We start from the raw sequence: 18756 nt of genomic DNA, 5'->3' as shown, positions 1-18756 counted from the left end.
TGATATGAATATGGACTATAAAATTAGAAATTTTGTTTTAAATTTGAAATCTTATTTATGTCTTTATGACTAAGTGAAAACAAATAAACAAATAATTTTGTTAATCTTTCACACACTTAATGACAAAATGATATTTGTTAATTCTCATCACCAAATATATACAGTTGACCCTTGAGCAGCACAGGCTACAATGCCACAGGTCCAGGTCCACCTGTATGTGGATTTTTTTCCCAGCCAAACACAGATCCAAAATACAGTATTCATGGAATGTGAAACCCACCTATGCAGAGGGTAACTTAAGTGGGTTGTACAGGACCAACTGTAGGTGTTGAGTATGTGCTGATTTGCTTAAGCTTTTAAATTATACTTCCGCATGTTGAGGTGAAATAAGTTTTTTCTGAGTATGGAAGTAATGTAATGATAACCATTGTGGAAAAATTTCTAAATACAAAAATATGAATCCCAGCACTTTGAGAGACCAAGGTGGGTGGATCACGGGGTCAGGAGTTCAAGATCAGCCTGGCCAGCATGGTGAAATCCCGTCTCTACTAAAAATACAAAAAAATTAGCCAGGCATTGTGGTGTGCGCCTGTAATCCCAGCTACTCGAGAGGCTGAGGTGGGAGAATTGCTTGACCCCGGAGGCGGAGGTTGCAGTGAGCCGAGATTGCGCCACTGTACTCCAGCCTGAGTGACAGAAGAAGACTCTATCTCAAAAAAAAAAAAAAAAGAATAAAAAAATTAAAATGAACTATAATTCCACCACTTAGAAATAGCTACTATTAATATGTAGCTAAATTTGCTTTCATATCTTAAACATAGACATGTGCATGCATTGAGTGACTATACACATGTTTCATTTCTCTCCAACTGCTTTTAAACCTAGCTTTATATCATAAACTAGATCCCACATCATTAAATTTTCTTCAAAAATAATTTTTTATGATTGCAAAATACTTTACCATGGATGACCCATAATTATTTGATTCTTCTTCTTTGACATTTAGGTTGTTTCTAGAATTTCATTTAAAATAATTAGTATTAGGCCGGGCGCGGTGGCTCAAGCCTGTAATCCCAGCACTTTGGGAGGCCGAGACGGGCGGATCACGAGGTCAGGAGATCGAGACCATCCTGGCTAACACGGTGAAGCCCTGTCTCTACTAAAAATACAAAAAACTAGCCGGGCGAGGTGGTGAGCGCCTGTAGTGCCAGCTACTCGGGAGGCTGAGGCAGGAGAATGGCATAAACCCAGGAGGCGGAGCTTGCAGTGAGCAGAGATCCGGCCACCGCACTCCAGCCTGGGTGACAGAGCGAGACTCCGTCTCAAAAATACAATACAATACAATACAATACAATACAATAGTTAGTATTTAACCCACATTTCTTAAGATATTTTTGGACTAGAATTTTTTTTTTATGCAGTGTATCTCACTGCAACCTCAAATTCCTGGATTCACGTGATCCTCCCATCTCAGCCTCCCAAGTAGCTAGGATTACAAGTGCACACCACCACGCTCAGCTAATTTTTTAGAAAAATTTTGTAGAGATGGAGTCTTGCTATGTTGTCCAGGCTGGTCTTGAACTCTTGGCCTCAAGTGATCCTCCTGCCTGGGCCTCCCAAAACGTTGGAATTATAGGCCTGAGCTCCTGCACCCAGCCTTGGGCTAGATTTCTAAAAGCGGAATTATCCTTTGTAGGTTACGCGCATTCTAAGACATGATGTGTATTGCTATTCCTAGTGTTTATTCCTTGAAATGTGTTAGAAATTTACTTCTCTATTTTTTTTTTTTTTTTTTTTTTTTTTTGAGACGGAGTCTCGCTCTATTGCCCAGGCTGGAGTGCAGTGGCCGGATCTCAGCACACTGCAAGCTCCGCCTCCCGGGTTTACACCATTCTCCTGCCTCAGCCTCCCAGGTAGCTGGAACTACAGGCGCCTGCCACCTCGCCTGGCTAGTGTTTTTATATTTTTTTTAGTAGAGACAGGATTTCACTGTGTTAGCCAGGATGGTCTCAATCTTCTGACCTCGTGATCCGCCCGTCTTGGCCTCCCAAAGTGCTGGGATTACAGGCTTGAGCCACCGTGCCCGGCCTACTTCTCTATTAACAATGTAGGAAGATCTTTATCTTGCTAGCATATGAATATTTTCATTAAATAAATCTTCACAGGATATATTTATATTATTTAATATTAGAATATAATAGTCATGTGACTATTCATAGAGTTAACGTTCATTCATTCTGATGGAATCCAAATATCTGAGATATAATAAAGTATTAGCAACACATTATTGACCACCTGCCTTGAAGAAGGATAGGCATTGATAATAAGAAAGAGCATAGGCCGGGCGCGGTGGCTCAAGCCTGTAATCCCAGCACTTTGGGAGGCCGAGACGGGCGGATCACGAGGTCAGGAGATCGAGACCATCCTGGCTAACACGGTGAAACCCCGTCTCTATTAAGAAATACAAAAAACTAGCCGGGTGAGGTGGCGGGCGCCTGTAGTCCCAGCTACTCGGGAGGCTGAGGCCGGAGAATGGCGTGAACCCGGGAGGCGGAGCTTGCAGTGAGCTGAGATCCGGCCACAGCACTCCAGCCTGGGCGACAGAGCGAGACTCCGTCTCAAAAAAAAAAAAAAAAAAAAAAAAAAAAAAAAAAAAAAAAAAAAAAAGAAAGAGCATAAGAGATGGTTACTGCCTTACTCACACATTTTCTTTTCTGAATATTTGTTCTCTAGGCTATGTGTAAAATACGTTAGAACCCTTCTTTCTATTCCAAAAGGGCATATAAAAATTATAAGCTACTAACTATAGCTGCTACTTCCTCAAATAGAACAAACCGTTTCAGCCTAAACTGGTAGGGTTAAGAAGGGTGACTGAGTTATAACAGATCCTTCTATCTATATATGTATACAGGTGGCAAATGCAGTAGTAAACCAGTGCATAGTGTCTTATGTTTAAAGTGAAAATTGTAATTAAAGAGGGTGTTCTTTCCTACTGGTAGTACTTTATCATAGGGGCCTTGTCTATCTTGTGAGTTCTAAAAGAACAATTAAAAGTGATACTGTTTCTGTTACAGTGAACCGCACACATTTCCCTTATATTAAATATGCATTTTAACTTAATAAGATTCCTTGGCGTGTTTTAAATATCTTGAGTGTAATATGTATTTTAAATGATTACCATGACTTCTCCAAATATTGGATTTATGTATTAGCTTGCATGACCATAATGTGATGCTAATTTGCCAACCACATTATCTCACGATTGCTGTATTTGTGTTCTCAAACTTAAGTATTTGCTCAGTTAACTATATTTTATTTTTGAAGATAGACTCTGAATTGGCATATGGGGAATACAGTCTAAATCTTGATTATCTAAATAGATGTTTGCTCTCTTTTAACATAGAATTTCTTAGTTCTGAATCTTTAACTTTTTTTAAAGAAAGGGAGAATCATATCACTAGTATGAATGCTTTGAACTCTTAATAACTATGGCTGTTAGTTTTTTATGTCTTTGTCTTCCCTCTTTAATTATATGAAAAACTATAGTACTTAAGGCCAAGAACTGTACTTTGGACATCTTTTTATTTCCAGCAGGCCCTAGCATAGAACATTAAAAACTAGACGGTCAGCCAACATTTTTTAAAAATTTACTTATAAAGTAAAAGTTAAAAAAACTATAGATTATTACTGGTCATAAATGTAAAAACATTCAAAATGTTTGGTCATTCTGGTATTTTGTTAGAAGCCCAATGTGCTATCTATTGTGCCAGAGAGCCAGGTTCATTGTGGTATTTTGTAATGGGCAAATTGCCATCACTTTTTACTGTTGCGTGAAAATGTAAAACAAGGTAGGTAGTGTTTTTGTGTTTATTGAACTTTATATTTGGACTAGCTCTGTATGCAACAGAGCCATGTTCATTGAAATCATTACTTTTTCTCATGCATTTTGTCTGTTTTATTGCCATGTGATTTGTAGGGACTCCCGAGAGCTTAGCTGAGAAAGAAAGGCAACTCATGGGCATGATCAACCAGCTGACCAGCCTACGAGAGCAGCTGTTGGCTGCCCACGATGAGCAGAAGAAACTAGCTGCCTCTCAGATTGAGAAACAGCGTCAGCAAATGGAGCTGGCCAAGCAGCAACAAGAACAGGTGAGTAAGAACTTAGCGACGCAATCAAACTCCTCAGACATTGTTTTGCCTGCTACTTATAGGTCACTGTCCTAGGCACACAACAATGAATAAGAGTGCCTTCCACCTCCCTCGTTAAATAAATTAAAAGGCCAAAAACAAAACAAAAACCCACCCACAGACAAAACCCAAATTTTAAGATGCTTATTAACTACTTTGGTGGTAAGGAGCGCAGAAGTAATTTTAATCAAGGTCAATTCTGATAAATCATGAGCAAACTACCATAAAAGAACCATGGAGAGTCAAGAGAATATTTTCAACAAGAAACATTCTGAAAGAATTCATGAGAGAGCTGACATTTGAGATATGCTTTGAAGAACTTGTGGGCTTCAACAAGTAAAGTGAGTTTTCAGCTGGGGGCAGGAAGTTCAGTTACAAGGTCATTATAATACTTTAAATTAAAAAGAGTGAGAAGCTAAATTAGTCAGGGTAATGACCATGGACAAAGAGATGAAAGGAATAAACAGGTGGAAGAGTTATGGTTAGTAGAGTTCTTTGAGTAGGCAAAAGGGAAAGAAAGGGAAAGTGTTGAGCCTAGTGATAGGGAGATTGAGAATGCCATCACCAGAAACAGAGGAAGTCAGAAGAGCAAGTTTGGAAAAGGGAGTGGTTTTATGATGTTGAATTAGAGCTGCTGTCAGGTTTTCCAGTTGGAGGTATGTGAGAGACAGCTAGAAACACCAATCAGCACTTTGGAAGAGAGCTCAGGTGTTTCTTAGGTTATTTACAGAGAAATGGTGGTTTAAACTCTACTGGAGGAGATAACATTCATTCATTTATTTGACAAATAGTAATCTAGTGCTTCTTATGTGCCAGGCACTGTACTAACTAATTACTGACAAAGCCCCTAAATTTTAGTGGAAAGAAAGAGACATATAAAGGAACAGATAAATTAACAAAATGATATTATATAGTGATAAATAATTTGAAAAAATATAAACAGAGTAATAAGATAAAAGTTGATTGCTATGACAAGGCAATGCTCCTTAGATTGGGCAGCTAGATCTTTCTGAAGCTTTGGCAATTGAGCTCAGATCTAAATGACATACAAAAGGCAGCCATGTTAATATCGGGGACAGGAGTGTTTTATGCAGAGATGTGGCAGGCTTATAGGCCTTAATTTATAGTGGTAATATTACAAGAAAGCAGAAAGGAACTAAGGGTAGATCCTTGGGAGATACTGGCTTATATAGCTGGCAGAGAAAGGAAAATGAACATATGCAGAAAGAATCAGATATGAAAGTGGGACCAGGAGTGCAATGTCATAGGAAACAATGGAGATTTTTAAGGAGAGATACAGGGAGCAGTGTTAAATGCTACAGAAAAGTAGTCATTCTAATATGAAATTGAAACTACTAGATTTTTCATTTAGATTCTCATTGTTGGCCTTGAAGAGTAAGACTTCTATAGTGTTTTAGTAGCCGAAATCAGACAATAAAAACTGGAAAATACGTAGTAGAAAAATGGAGGCAATGCCTATGAACTATTAGTTAAAAAAAAATTGGTCATAAATAGAAGGTAAAATAGAGGGTAAGTGACACAGTTTCAGCTTACAGATAAGTATGGCCCTCTTTTTCATGGCTAAGTCCTTTTCCTGTTCCATGTTCTGGGCATAGTCCATTCACTACCCCAAGTGGAGGATGGCCACTATTTAATATTTGTGTGTCTACACATCCCTGCAAAACCGTCTAAACATCTTTCATAGTATAAGCCAGCAGGATTGAATGGCATGAAGAAATACTCAGTTTATGTTTGAGGAGCTCCTTTTTTCTACCCTCTTATTTCCATTCTACTCTTCTCTACTTGGTGGTTTATGTCTGTTAAAAGATGTTTTATTTTTAATGAAATGCCTCATCACTTTCATTAAAGATATATTTGGCTTGCTTTTGGATACGGCCCATATGCCTCTTGCTTTATCCCTATGAGAAAAGAGTTCAGAATGCTTGCCTGTAACAGCATAAAAAAACACCACTCTTTTCTTATCCTTAACTCTCAATCTTTCAGTCAACTGAATTCTGGAGAATCCTAGGAGCCTCTGAAAATGTAGCTTGGCTGGGGATATTTTTTGTAAATAATCCCTATTTGCTTTGATGGGTCTGAGGGCACACATGTCCTGAAAGATCTAAGCAATGACTGATGGAGAGGAAGTTTCTTTCTTATCTCTTTCACATTCTAGCCCATCCCTGAATATTATAAAAGGATTCTAGAATCCTTTGATTCTAATACTTTCCCAAGACCTCTGACATTCTCCTTGGAACTTTACAAACCCCTAGGTTCTTCAAGAATTTCTCTCCTGTGTTGGAGAGACGTCCTGCAGTGCTGCCCCTACAGCCTGAGAGAAGATCCCTGGTGATAGCTACAGGTCATGTTTCTAGAGCCCATTCAGCTCTCCCAGCGCTTCTCTACCATACATAGCAGGCATGCACAGTTACCACTCTGTGGTGGCAGATCTTTTCATGAAGGGCATTTAATACTTATTCTTTAAGGGTCAGGGCAGGTTCATCTTCTCCTGCAAAGTCTTTCTGACACTCCTCCCAGCACTCCCTACTGAGTGTAGAATGTCCCCATTCTGTGCATTCTAATACTGCTGGTATAGCTGTTACAAAAGCTAAAGGACCTGTTTACTGACAAGCCTTTCCCTCAGATTCTGAGCTCCATTCCATATTCATCTATTAGATAAATATTCATTGACCACCAATTTGGTGCCAGGTTTTGTTCTAGTTAGTGGGAGTAGAGTAGGGGGATAAAACAGACAAAAATCCCTAGTGTACTGAAATCTAGCTGGGAGGGGTAGACAATAAATAAACCAGTAAACTATATGTTGATAAGTACTATGTTGAAAAAGTAAGCAGGGCGTTGGGGATGAGGGTATTATCTATGGGAATATGTTCTTTTAAAATGGGTGCTCAGGGAAGACATTATTGACTGAGAACATTTGAGCAGAAACCTGTAGGAGGTGTGGGAGTGAGCCATGGGGCTGTCTAGGCAGAGTATTCGAGACAGAGCGAAATGTAAGTGCAAAGGCCCAGAAGCAGGAGTATCCTTGGGAGGCAGGAACATCCTTGGTGTGTGCAAGAGGCAGTTAGGAATGCAATGTGGCAAGCATGAGGTGAAAGGGGAGGAGATGAAATCAGAGAGGTAGCACGAGGCCAGAACATATAGGGCCTTGCAGGCATTATATTCACACCGGCTTTTTGCTGAGTGAGAGAGAAGTGTTTTGGAAAGATGAATAGCATGACATGATACATACACACACACACATATATATTTTTATATATATACACACACATATATATTTATATATATTTATATATTTTATATATATAAACCATATATATATTTATATGTTTTATATATATAAACCATATATATTTATATATTTATATGTTTTATATATATATATACCATATATATATTTATATGTTTTTTATATATATATATATATATATATATTTTTTTTTTTTTTTTTTTTTTTTCGAGACAGAGCCTCACACTGTCGCCTGGGCTGGAGTGCAATGGCATGATCTCGGCTCACTGCAACCTCCGCCTCCTGGGTTCAAGAGATTCTGCCTCAGCCTCCTGAGTAGCTAGGATTACAGACATCCTCCACCATGCCTGGCTCATTTTTCATATTTTCAGTAGAGATGGGGCTTCACTATATTGGCCAGGCTGGTCTCGAACCCCTGACCTCGCAGTCTGCCCACCTCAGCCTCTCAAAGTGGACTCATATTTTAAAAAGTACTCTCAGGATGCTGGTCTATGATTGACTATAGGGAGCAGGAGCCAAAAGCAATTGAAATATTGATATGTGGGAGGAAGGAACTAGACTTAATGAGAAAGGTAATCTTCCTTCTACTGTCTCTTTTACCACTTCCTTCAGAAAAAAAAAAAAAATTGTGGGTCTGGCACGGTGGCTCACGCGTGTAATCCCAGCACTTTAGGAGGCCGAGGTGAGTGGATCACCTGAGGTCAGAGTTCAAGACCAGTCTGGCCACCATGGTGAAACCCTGTCTCTAGTAAAAGTACAAAAAAATTAACCAAGCATGGTGGTGGATGCCTGTAATCCCAGCTACTCGGGAGGCTGAGGCAGGAGAATTGCTTGAACCCAGGAAGCGGAGGTTGCAGTGAGCCGAGATCACGCCATTGCACTCTAGCCTGGGCAACAAGAGCAAAACTCTGTCTCAAAAAAAAAAAAAAAAGAAAAGAAAAAAGAAATAAAAAAATGTATTTTTTTTACTATATTCCAAAGATAAAATTAAAGCATGAAAATAATTATAATTATACCAACATCCATAGGGAAATACATTTTTTTGTGCAGCCATGTAGACTCATCCTTATCACATAAGTTCTTTTATTCACGGTGATGTGTGAGTTTTTTCCTGAGTTTTTGACTTTGGGGTATAGAGATTTTTTTAAAAATAAAAATGTTAGTGACTATTACTTGATGAGAATGGGATCTAGAACTTATTTATAAGAGACTGATAAGTTTCAAGATGTTAGAAGTTACATCCTATCCCATGTGATGAAATATTTGCAATTTTCATTTCATCCATTCATGCATTCTTATCAGATATCCATTCAGCATTGCTTTTATAATGGACTTGCTGAGAACAGTGGGTAAAATATACATGGCCTCTACCCTCACTGAATTTATGCACTTCTCCCTAGGAGACAGAAATGTTAATAACAAATAGATAAACAAAATAAAGTCATAGCATGGGCGTAATATTAAGTAAATGTAGAAGGTGTCATAAATGCAAATAACAGTGGGAGTGGGAAGTGATTGTCCTGTTCTCTAAGTTAGGAAATACTTAAGATGACTATATGGAAGGCTAAATCTCAAATTTAGTTTGGGGCTTGTTGAACTTGAGGTTCCTTTGAATAAGTCTCTCGATAAACGGACCTGATGCTTAAAACAAAGGTCTAGACCAGAGAAGCAAATTTAGAAGCACTTGGCTTATATATGGAAGTAAGTACGAAGGAAAACAGAGTCTAAAATTGAGTCTCAGAGAATTATAACATTTAATGTCTGGAAAGAGCCATTAAAGGTGACTAAGAAGGAGAAGACATGAGAGGCAAAGATGAAACCAGGGAAGTATGATGATGTCACAGAAGCCAACAGATAAAGTTCATGATCAGGGGAAAGCATTTGAGTGTTGAATTCTAATGAGAGGTCAAAAGGTGATGACTGAAAAACGCTTCAGAATTTTAAAATAATGGATGTGATTGGCAACCTTCTTAAGAATCATTTTGGTAGAGACATGGAAGCAGAAACCACAATAGTATGCATTGAGTTGTTGGTTAGGGGTTTGTGAGAGGCAGTAATAAGAAAATTATTTACCTACAAACAAAAAAATACAAAAACTTTACTAATAAATACAGTGTCTTGCAATACTTTGTGCTACTCTGAACTCCTGTCTTAAACCTCCCCCTCCCCATTTGTGAAGCACTCTGTCATAGTGAAAGGCTGAAAATGTCAGAAGCAGCACCTTTCTTAATATATCACCAGAAAGAGGAATGTTTGAAAATCAGACATTTCTTTCTGGGATTGATCACTGACTGTCCTAGTATCTTAGTCTTCATTTGTTTTAGGCCAAAAGAAACATAACTGTTCCTAAAGACTAAATATCTTCCTTGATCTTAGGATGAATTGTGGAAAATTTCAGAGCACAGACACATCTATTTTCATCATCTTAATCAGTGTCAAATCAAACTTTGTGAAACAGAACATTAGTAACTTCCCTCCCGGACTCCAATATACTTGTAAATTTCTCATGTGCAATTTCTTCACAGATTGCAAGACAACAGCAGCAGCTTCTGCAGCAACAACACAAAATCAATTTGCTCCAGCAACAGATCCAGGTCAGAAATCATAATTTCAATATACTTACAATTTTAAAGAAATATTTTCTGTCTTATCCTTAAATATCTAACTGAAATGACCTCCAAAATAAAATGACTTCCAGGCTAATTCATGACATAGCACCTCCTCTGCCAGGCGAATCTTGCAAATGGTGTCTGTCAGTCACAGGCCCTACTGTGTCAGGGAGCTTCAATCTAAGCAAGCTAACAGTTATTTTCATCTTATGCTGAGAAGAAATTATTGTAGATGAAAGTTTCATTTTATCTATATTTTAATGTTAAATTGTGTCTATAAGAGTTCTTAACTGGGTAGGTGCAGGGAACCAAAGCAGAAAGGTACCTAGGTTTTCAGTTAGGGAAGTAGTGCCAGAGAGAACTTTATTATTGTATGCCAGAGAGCCATGTGTGATAAAGGTGGAACACAGGGACGGTAATAATTTGGTGTTGAAGTTGATTTACCTGTGGTTTTGCCTGGAGAAAACAAGCCTGAAGGCTGTAGGACCTCCATATTTTCGTTATTTGGAAATTTGAAATGATAAGGAGCATCAACACAGGAGGCAGCAGCTGCACTGGTAACAGAAAGGAAAAAAGTTTCCAGTGATGTCTTGTTTCCACCACTTGCTAGTGTCATAAACTTTGACGAAAGTTCAGCTTTGTTTCCCTTCTGACAGTTTGCTTTCTCAACAGCACTTACTTCATATAGAGATTTTTGAGGATTAAAGGAAATCATGGATAAAGAGCCTTAGCATAGTGTCAGGGCACATAGTAAGTGCTCAGTACTCACTTGCTGTGACTCTCAAGGAACCTAATTGGTGGAGCTGTGAATCCAACCCATGTAACATCATCCATCTGGAGGCAACTGTCAGCTTTGCAGTATGCTAATCTGGAGAGAAATTCATGATTCTCTTGAAGTTATATCTTGAGATCCAACATATTTTATTAAGTGTAAATATCATAAATGACAGGAAGCAAATGTGTCAAAATTATTTCACTCTTGTATTAATCTTGTTTTAACTTCTTTGCCATCCAAATTTCTCCCATTGTATCTAATTGAGTCAGGCACACGTAGTTTCGATGGATTTAACGGACCTGTCACTGTTCCTTCTTTCTTATTCTACCTAGGATTTTAATGACCTGTACATAGCTTCAGTGAGACAGTGGAAGTTCAGTAAGATGTTCCAGCCAGGGACCTTTCCCCTCCTTAACTGTAATTATGATCAGCACATTTCTAACATGTTATAATCCATTCATATCTGAAGTGTGGTTATTCATTTCAGTGGTTTAAAACTGTTCATTGAACTTCATGTTGTTCAAAGTACACTGACTTTAGTCGATGGTAGCTGGTTATCTGCATTTAAAAATTTTTAAATTATCAAAACATAGGTATTAATATTGTTATGGCACTTTCCTTTTCTAAGTAAGATAATTCCATAATCAGCAACGTGGTAGTCACTTGATTTCACTGCAATTTGACAAGTGTACCAATAGTTTTAGATTTTTATAATTTCTGTGATACTGAAATCAGTCCTTGGTTATACAGAATGGCAAACATAGATTTCAACTCCTATTGTAAATGTGTGTAAGGCTCAATTAACTGTTCTGACCAATTATAGTAGCCAACACCTTCAGTGCTTTCTTAGGAATTATTCCACAATTATGACCACTACGTTCACAATGTGGATTTTAAGCCCTGTCATAATGACAGAAAGTTGAAATGGATAGATTCTTGCTTCAGAGCATGAAGCACTATAATTTATAAGTCAGAACATTTTTAATGAAAAGCACTTAAAAATTATATGTTCTAGAAATTCTATAACTATAGGAACTATATTCCAGAGAGCAAAGGCCAAGTTTAACAACGTGCCCAAGACCACACAATTAGAAACTGTAGAGCTAGGATAAGAAGCAAAGTTTTCTGACTATAATAGAACTTGTGTGGAGTATGAGAATTTTAAAAGCGTAGAATTTCTATTTGATCCAAGTGTTAAGCGGCCAGCCTCTACTATTTCAGAGTGGGAAAAGAAAAAGTCCCTAAAGGAAATAAAGTCACACTGAAAGTAATTTGAGGGAAACATTGAGATATTGAGATATATAAATATATTTGTGTTCTTTCTAGGGTTAGTGCAGATAAATGAAACTGACAGAGTCAAAACCCTTTCAGGCAACAAATAAGTACTCAGCAAGACTGATAACCTGAAAGAAATTCGTTTTCACAGCTTCCAGCATATTCATTAACTAAAAGTATAGTTCTGAAATATATTTTGTCAATTGATAATTTGGAGAAGTCTTAAAAACACTTAATAGTTACGAAAGTAACAACATATTTGAATTATTTAGTCTACTCTGAGATTGTTCAAACAATTATGGAAAGCTCTGATGTGGTGGAATATGTAGAAATAGGACATTAAAAATGTAGAACAGACTAATTTTCCCACCACATAAATCATTGCCATATTTCATTTTAGAATGTTTTTTCTTCCCTTTTCTCCTTCTTCCTACTGCCTTCTTTTTCATGGAAGCATAGGGAAGGATGAAGACTAGTAAATATAGAATCTGCTATCACGAAAGGCAATTGGAGTGTATAACAAATATTTTAAGATTTATTTTAATTAAAAATGGATATATAATTGAATGCTCACAAAATAATTTACCATATATTATCTTATTTGACATTTGAAAATACTCATCTAGAATTTTGATCTACTTTTTTTTTTTTAATACAGTGCCTTGATACCTTGTAGAAATAAAGATACTAACTTAAATTATTCATCCTGATTGTACTCCTTAGATGTTTTGTACCATTGTTGCTCCGGACCTTAGAAAACAATGCATATATTGATGGAGTAGTAGACTGTAGTGTTTTATAGTCCACAATTAAGTATGCCTTTAAAATGTTTGTTTCCTATATGAATACAAAATACATTATCTTGGTCCAGTTTTAGCAAAGGAATCCAATACATCAAATGGGTTAGACAGATCTGCTGTGTGGATTCGATTGATAAGAGTTAGAGCTGGGCAATTTCTTTCGTTTGATGGATATGTCAAATGACAGCGAAGATAATATTTTTCTACATTTTGCTCATTGTTCTTGTGAGATCTCGCTAAAGGAGAAGTCAATTTAGACATCTTTATTACATTTGAAATATATGTCATTTGATTTAAAAAGCATGAACAAGTTTGTTTGTTTGTGTGTATGCACAAACATTTACATACTCTAATACCTCGGTATATTACTCAGGGTTCCCCAGAGTCACAGAATCAATAGAAGATATAGATATAGATGATACAGATAGATATAAATATAGATGTAGATATAGATAGATATGTGAGAGGGGACTTACTGGGTGATTGGCGTGAGCCCATGATGGAGGCTAAGTCCTGCAACAGGCCTTCTGCAAGCTGGAGACCCTGGGAGGCAGGCAGCATGGTTTTCAGTCCAAGTCCAAAGGCCTCAGAACCAGGGAAGCTGTTGATAAAACTTTCACTCCAAGGCCAGTGGCCTCAGAACCCAGGAAGCTGCAAGTGTAAGTCCTGGAGTACAAAGACAAGGAGCCTGAAGTTGATATCTAAGGACAGAGGAAGAGTGTATGCCAGTCCCACCAGATAGATCCACGCATTCACTTTTTCTCTGTTTTTGTTCTCTCTGGATCCTCAGAAGATTAGATGGTCCCTGACCACATTGAGAGGGTGAATGTTCCCCACCTAGGCCACTTAGATTCACGTGCTAATCTCCTCAGAAAGCAACCTCACAACACACCACAGCATAATGTTTTACCAGGTTGCTAGGTAATCCTTAATCCAGACAGCTTGACACCTAAAATTAATCATCACCTCCAGGTTATTTCAAGTTTCTCTTGGCATTTTTAATTCTTTCACAACCTCTGATGAAAAGAGTGGTGATACATTTAACTGGTAGTAGGTAACTGGTGGTAGGTAAACTTACTCTAGAGAAAATGCCATAAGAATCTGCAAGTGAACCAGTTTTATTGAATTGCTCAGGATCAGTGCTTTATGAACTATTTTTATTTCTTCAAAAAGCAACCTTAGCTCTAAAACTACATAATTCTAACTGGATTAGAAACTCAATCTACATTTCTTCCTTATAAAGACTTTATAGGGTTACAGTCTTCTGCCAGGTTGACCCACCTAATTCATTAAGGATTAAGAATGTTTTCTGTTATTGTTTGCAATGTCATAAATCAGTTTACTCTACAAATACCGGAAACATCCATCTTCCCTCAAGAACATGTCCACTTTTCTATGAGACTCTTAATTTTAGAAGCACTAAGAAGTTTGTCTTATTTTTCTACTATTCAGGAATATTTCCCTCTAATATTTTTGTTGATTGACTTAAAAGAGAATTTTTAAATTTCGATTTACTGTATCAAGCTAACTTTAATGCACATCAATACATGAGATGAAATTTTTAAATATTTAAGAATAAGATATCATTCTAGATTATTTTGGAAGGGAAACTCTTTTTTTCCCCTCTTATTCTGTTGACTGTTCTACAGTCCCCATCTTTTAGCATTTTTATTTTGTATTTTCTTTTTTTACATCAAATCAACCTGTTTCTAATATTGATAGTTGATTTACCTTTCCAGTAAAGATCCTGGACCAGTGGTTCATCTTGACCTGATTCACTGTTTTACAGGAAGTGACTGAGTGACCTCTACTCAGCTTTCATTATGACGACAAATTGAGTGTTCCTGGAGACCTAAGTTTCCTTTCATCTTGAAGCTTCTGGTGGGACAGGGTTTCTATAGTTTTGGGCATGTGTGTGAGAAGCATGTCCCAGTTATAAGTTTCTTCCCCCTTTTCAATAGTACTTAATGGAATTTAAGGTTCTTTAGAGCAACTAATAGGGCTAATCCGAAAATGTGTTCTATCATGAAATCTACTTGAGATACTTTTTAAGTACAAGTTTAAAGATACTGTACTTCTTTTCAACTGCATATTTTATGATTCCCATACCAAGGCATCAGTGTTAGAACTTTTATAAGAGATTCCAAAAATTTACCGCATTTCCCCATCTGATTAACTTTTCCAACTATTGTTCATTGTGTTCTTTTGCAAGCAAAGAATTGGTATTTAATAATCTCCTGTCATTGTTTCTGATTCATAAGGTAAGCATGTACAGGACTAGTCATAGATTTGGGTCACTGATTCTGTCTGAACCTAAGGGCAGAGCAAAGAAAATATTTCCAGTCTCTTGTATTCTTAGTTTGAAAATGTGCATTGCATAGTATATAGGAAGGAACTTGGTTGCTTTCGGTGATATAGGATTATAATTACCTGTATGAAATGCAATTTTAATTATGTTGAGTAGTTTTTTTAAAAAATAATTGAGAACAGTGATCTGGAATAAAATACACCTGAACTCAGTCTTTGCATCTTCACATCTGATATCTGCCATGTGATCCTGAGAAAATTGTTTACTCCCTCTGAGTTTCATTATTCCAATCTATAAAAAAGGAAATATAATACCTAACTAACACCTGGTTCTCTGAAGATTAAATGGGATTGTGACTGGTATTTACCAAGTACATGGGCGAAACATTTTTGCCAAAGTCATTAGAGAGAAAAATGTGTTCTTTCTGTATTTCCAATGATGAGCAATTCATGAATGTTTCCAGCCAGAGGAGAATTTCTATGAAAAAAAAAAAGAATATACTTTACACGGTAGTAGTCACTAAAAACTGTGAGTTCAGTGTTCCATATTCATATGGTTTTAGAACTATAAGAGGTTTTTAGAAAGGCTTTATTTAGACCTATCTCTCATTTTGACATTTATAAACTAAAACTAAGTAAGGTTAGAAATGTTTCCCAGTGTCACATAAGTTGTTTCTTGTGGAACGATGGCTCAATTCCAAGTTACCCGAGTTTTGGCCCAGTTCATTTTTATTTTACCAATATTCTACCATTTAAGGCTTAATGGCCCTAAGTTTTAAAATGACTTTTCTTTCTCTGGGAACTTATTCCTACACAGTGAAAATACAACTTGACTTGTATACAATTGAATGATTAAGTTGCAGTCATGGGCTCAACTAATTTGTGATAAAGGTTTCATTTTATTGGCACCAAAGTTCTCTGAGCTCATTAGAGTTTTGGTAATTCTTGAAAAATTATTATGCAGAAAGAAATCCATTGAAATATTGTATTGAAACATAATGTTAAAGGTGAAATAATAGTATGTACCTGACTGACCTGCTGATTTATGATTTCTTTCCCTGAGTGTGGTAGGCATTTTACCCCACTCAAAAGACCCTACACACATACAAGAGCACAAAGAGATTACAAAGTAACCTTGTCTCTTTTGGAGTCTGCAAATGCCAAGAATAAACACTGTGCAGTTAAGGTAGCATTTCAACCTGAGAAAGACGTGCATTAACTCCTTGAGCTCCAACTAATGTTTTGCTGTGTGAAATAAAATACATCATAACTGGACAGGATACAATTTCTTGGCATTCAGATAGATTAGAAGAGGAGGAAAAATATGGAGATATAAAGAAGTAACTTTAAGGATGACTTTCTTCTTTGTATTTTCTGGATGCGTAACTTGCATTTGAGAAGACAGGTGGCCTGCGCTAAAGGGTTCGTAAGGATAACTGCCTGCAGTCCTGTCCTTTCACTCAGAGTGAGCCACTTTAAAATTCCTTAAGTATTCTCTCTTTTTTTCAATACATCTCCTGGAAGTTACCTAATGGTAGAAATCCAGTCATTCATCTGATTTCTCTGCCTAGGCAAACCTGTCTCTGTAGACAGAGATACAGATTAACAGGTGTATATATTTTCATCTTCATTGATACAACACATGCTACATGGCTAAGAAATTACCAAAAAGAAATGAAAGCAACCATCTCAAACCCAGTTCTCTATGCTTTACTCTTCTTTTACTCAGAAGGAGCCACTTTAAAAATCTTCAAGTTTTTATTTTTTGATAGACTTCCTCCTAGTATTTACTTCTCTATCAAAAAATTTAATTATAGTGCTATTTCTGACTTATCAACTTTAAATACCATGATCCAGGAAACATAAAGATTTACTAGCTCCCCTATTGCCACTCTGATATCCTCTCCTTTCCCCTTCCTCAAGATACAGTTATATATTATTTAAATGTTTGGAGTAGGTACTATTAAACTTCATTTTACTTACAACCCCTTTTCTTGTTCAATCAAGTATAAAGTGTTCCTTGGCACTTGCCTTGTCAGATGAGGATGGTGTATCTCCTCTTCTCTCATTCCCAACTGCCAATTTCTGTTATTTTTTTCTCCTTATGATGTTGGTCTTATTATCTCCATAAATTGCTCCAAACTCTTATGATTAAATAAAACCTCCAAAATCCCCTTTCCCTGGATATGCGCTTTCTAGCCCTGTGACCCCCTGTTTTGGACGAATTTATCAAACATGAGAGGTTATATTTATATAGGATTTTTAACTATTCTATGTCCTTGATATTTTGAACTTTTAGTATTTTTATTGAGACCCTATTTGAAATAACAAAGTCTGTATTGCTTTTAAGCTGATTACTATATTGACGTGATGTTGATAACAATGTTTAGAAGTTGTAATCCTGGTTTTATAACTTATCCTGACTTAAGCATCTCACAAAAAAAAAAAAAAAAATTAAACACTAAAAAATGCACTTAATGGAAGGACATTTTTTCTTTCTTTTTTTTATCTGGAATCTCAAATTTCTTTATTATTTTTATTTTCCTGTTTTCCCATTTCTGTGTTTCTTCTTCAATCTTTGCAGTATGATTTCTGAAGTGAATCCTGAGTTCATTTAATCTATTTAGATAATTGTTTAAACTTTGGTTAGTGTTGCTATGGTCTAAAGAAGAGAGATCTGCATGTAAACTGAAATATCAGAGCCACAGAACCAGCGAGCTTCAGCATTGGGAACATTTTATCCAAATCTGCCATGTGTCTGGAGCAGCTGCTTTTTCACAAGTTGTAAATATGGCCATTCTGGAATCATTGAGATTGGCCCAGAAGGCAGACTGATAGTCATTTTTCCCATGACTTTTCAACCTCTTCCCAAACAAAATTACCTGTGGACAAACTTGAACTGTTTCTCACTGAGGCTCTGTAGTCCATATCCTCTTAATAAAATAGGGGCTATCGGTGCTTAGATACGTCCCTGGGAATGTAATTTTCAAGTAGTAGAAACAAAACAAAGCAAGTCAACAACAACAGAAAGATTTGGGAATGTTGGCCAAAGTCAGTATGTTGGTCCAAAATGAACCACTTTTTATTTTACTTTAATTTACACAATAGTGTGGTAAAATAAATGCCATAGCTGTGAGTACTCACAAAGTCTTTAGAATGAATTTCTACCTCCTGTCTTTGAAAAGAGTTAACAAATAGGCAGAAAAATAAATGCCATTGAAATTAACAGAATGTTAACAAAACTAGTTACTCTATGAAGAGCACAGTTACATCATGATTCAAGACATACATTCCAGACATCTCTAACATATGTCAAATTTGCTTCAGCTCCCTGGACAGAGTACTAACTTCTACTCTTTTGAGCTTTTACTAGTACATTTTCATGTAACTTACAAACAATGAGAAACTGACTTCTCTCTCTCTCTCTCTCTCTCTCTCTCTCTCTCTCTGTCTCTCTCTGTCTCTCTCTCTCTCTCTCGGAGATGTATGTATTTAACACCATTATTCTTCAGGAAAGAGAGCCAAATAAGTGAA

The 18756-nt window shown here is 36.8% G+C and overlaps 1 protein-coding gene across 5 annotated transcripts in view; it reads left to right on the top strand.

Annotated features, from left to right (window-relative positions):
• The window catches only part of SOX5 (SRY-box 5), a 1043232-nt gene that overhangs the window by 830085 nt on the left and 194391 nt on the right, over window positions 1–18756 (top strand). For all 5 annotated transcript variants that reach the window (XM_025402765.1, XM_025402767.1, XM_025402764.1 and 2 more), the window contains 2 exons: window positions 3977–4149; window positions 9982–10050. In XM_025402765.1, the coding sequence (XP_025258550.1) occupies window positions 3977–4149; window positions 9982–10050 (242 nt within the window). The remainder of the gene's footprint in view (window positions 1–3976; window positions 4150–9981; window positions 10051–18756) is intronic.

The sequence above is a fragment of the Theropithecus gelada genome, chromosome 11 (assembly GCF_003255815.1).
Source record: "Theropithecus gelada isolate Dixy chromosome 11, Tgel_1.0, whole genome shotgun sequence".
NCBI lineage: Eukaryota > Metazoa > Chordata > Mammalia > Primates > Cercopithecidae > Theropithecus > Theropithecus gelada.
Note: the sequence above shows the minus strand (reverse complement) of the source record. Positions and strands in the feature narration are given on the sequence as shown.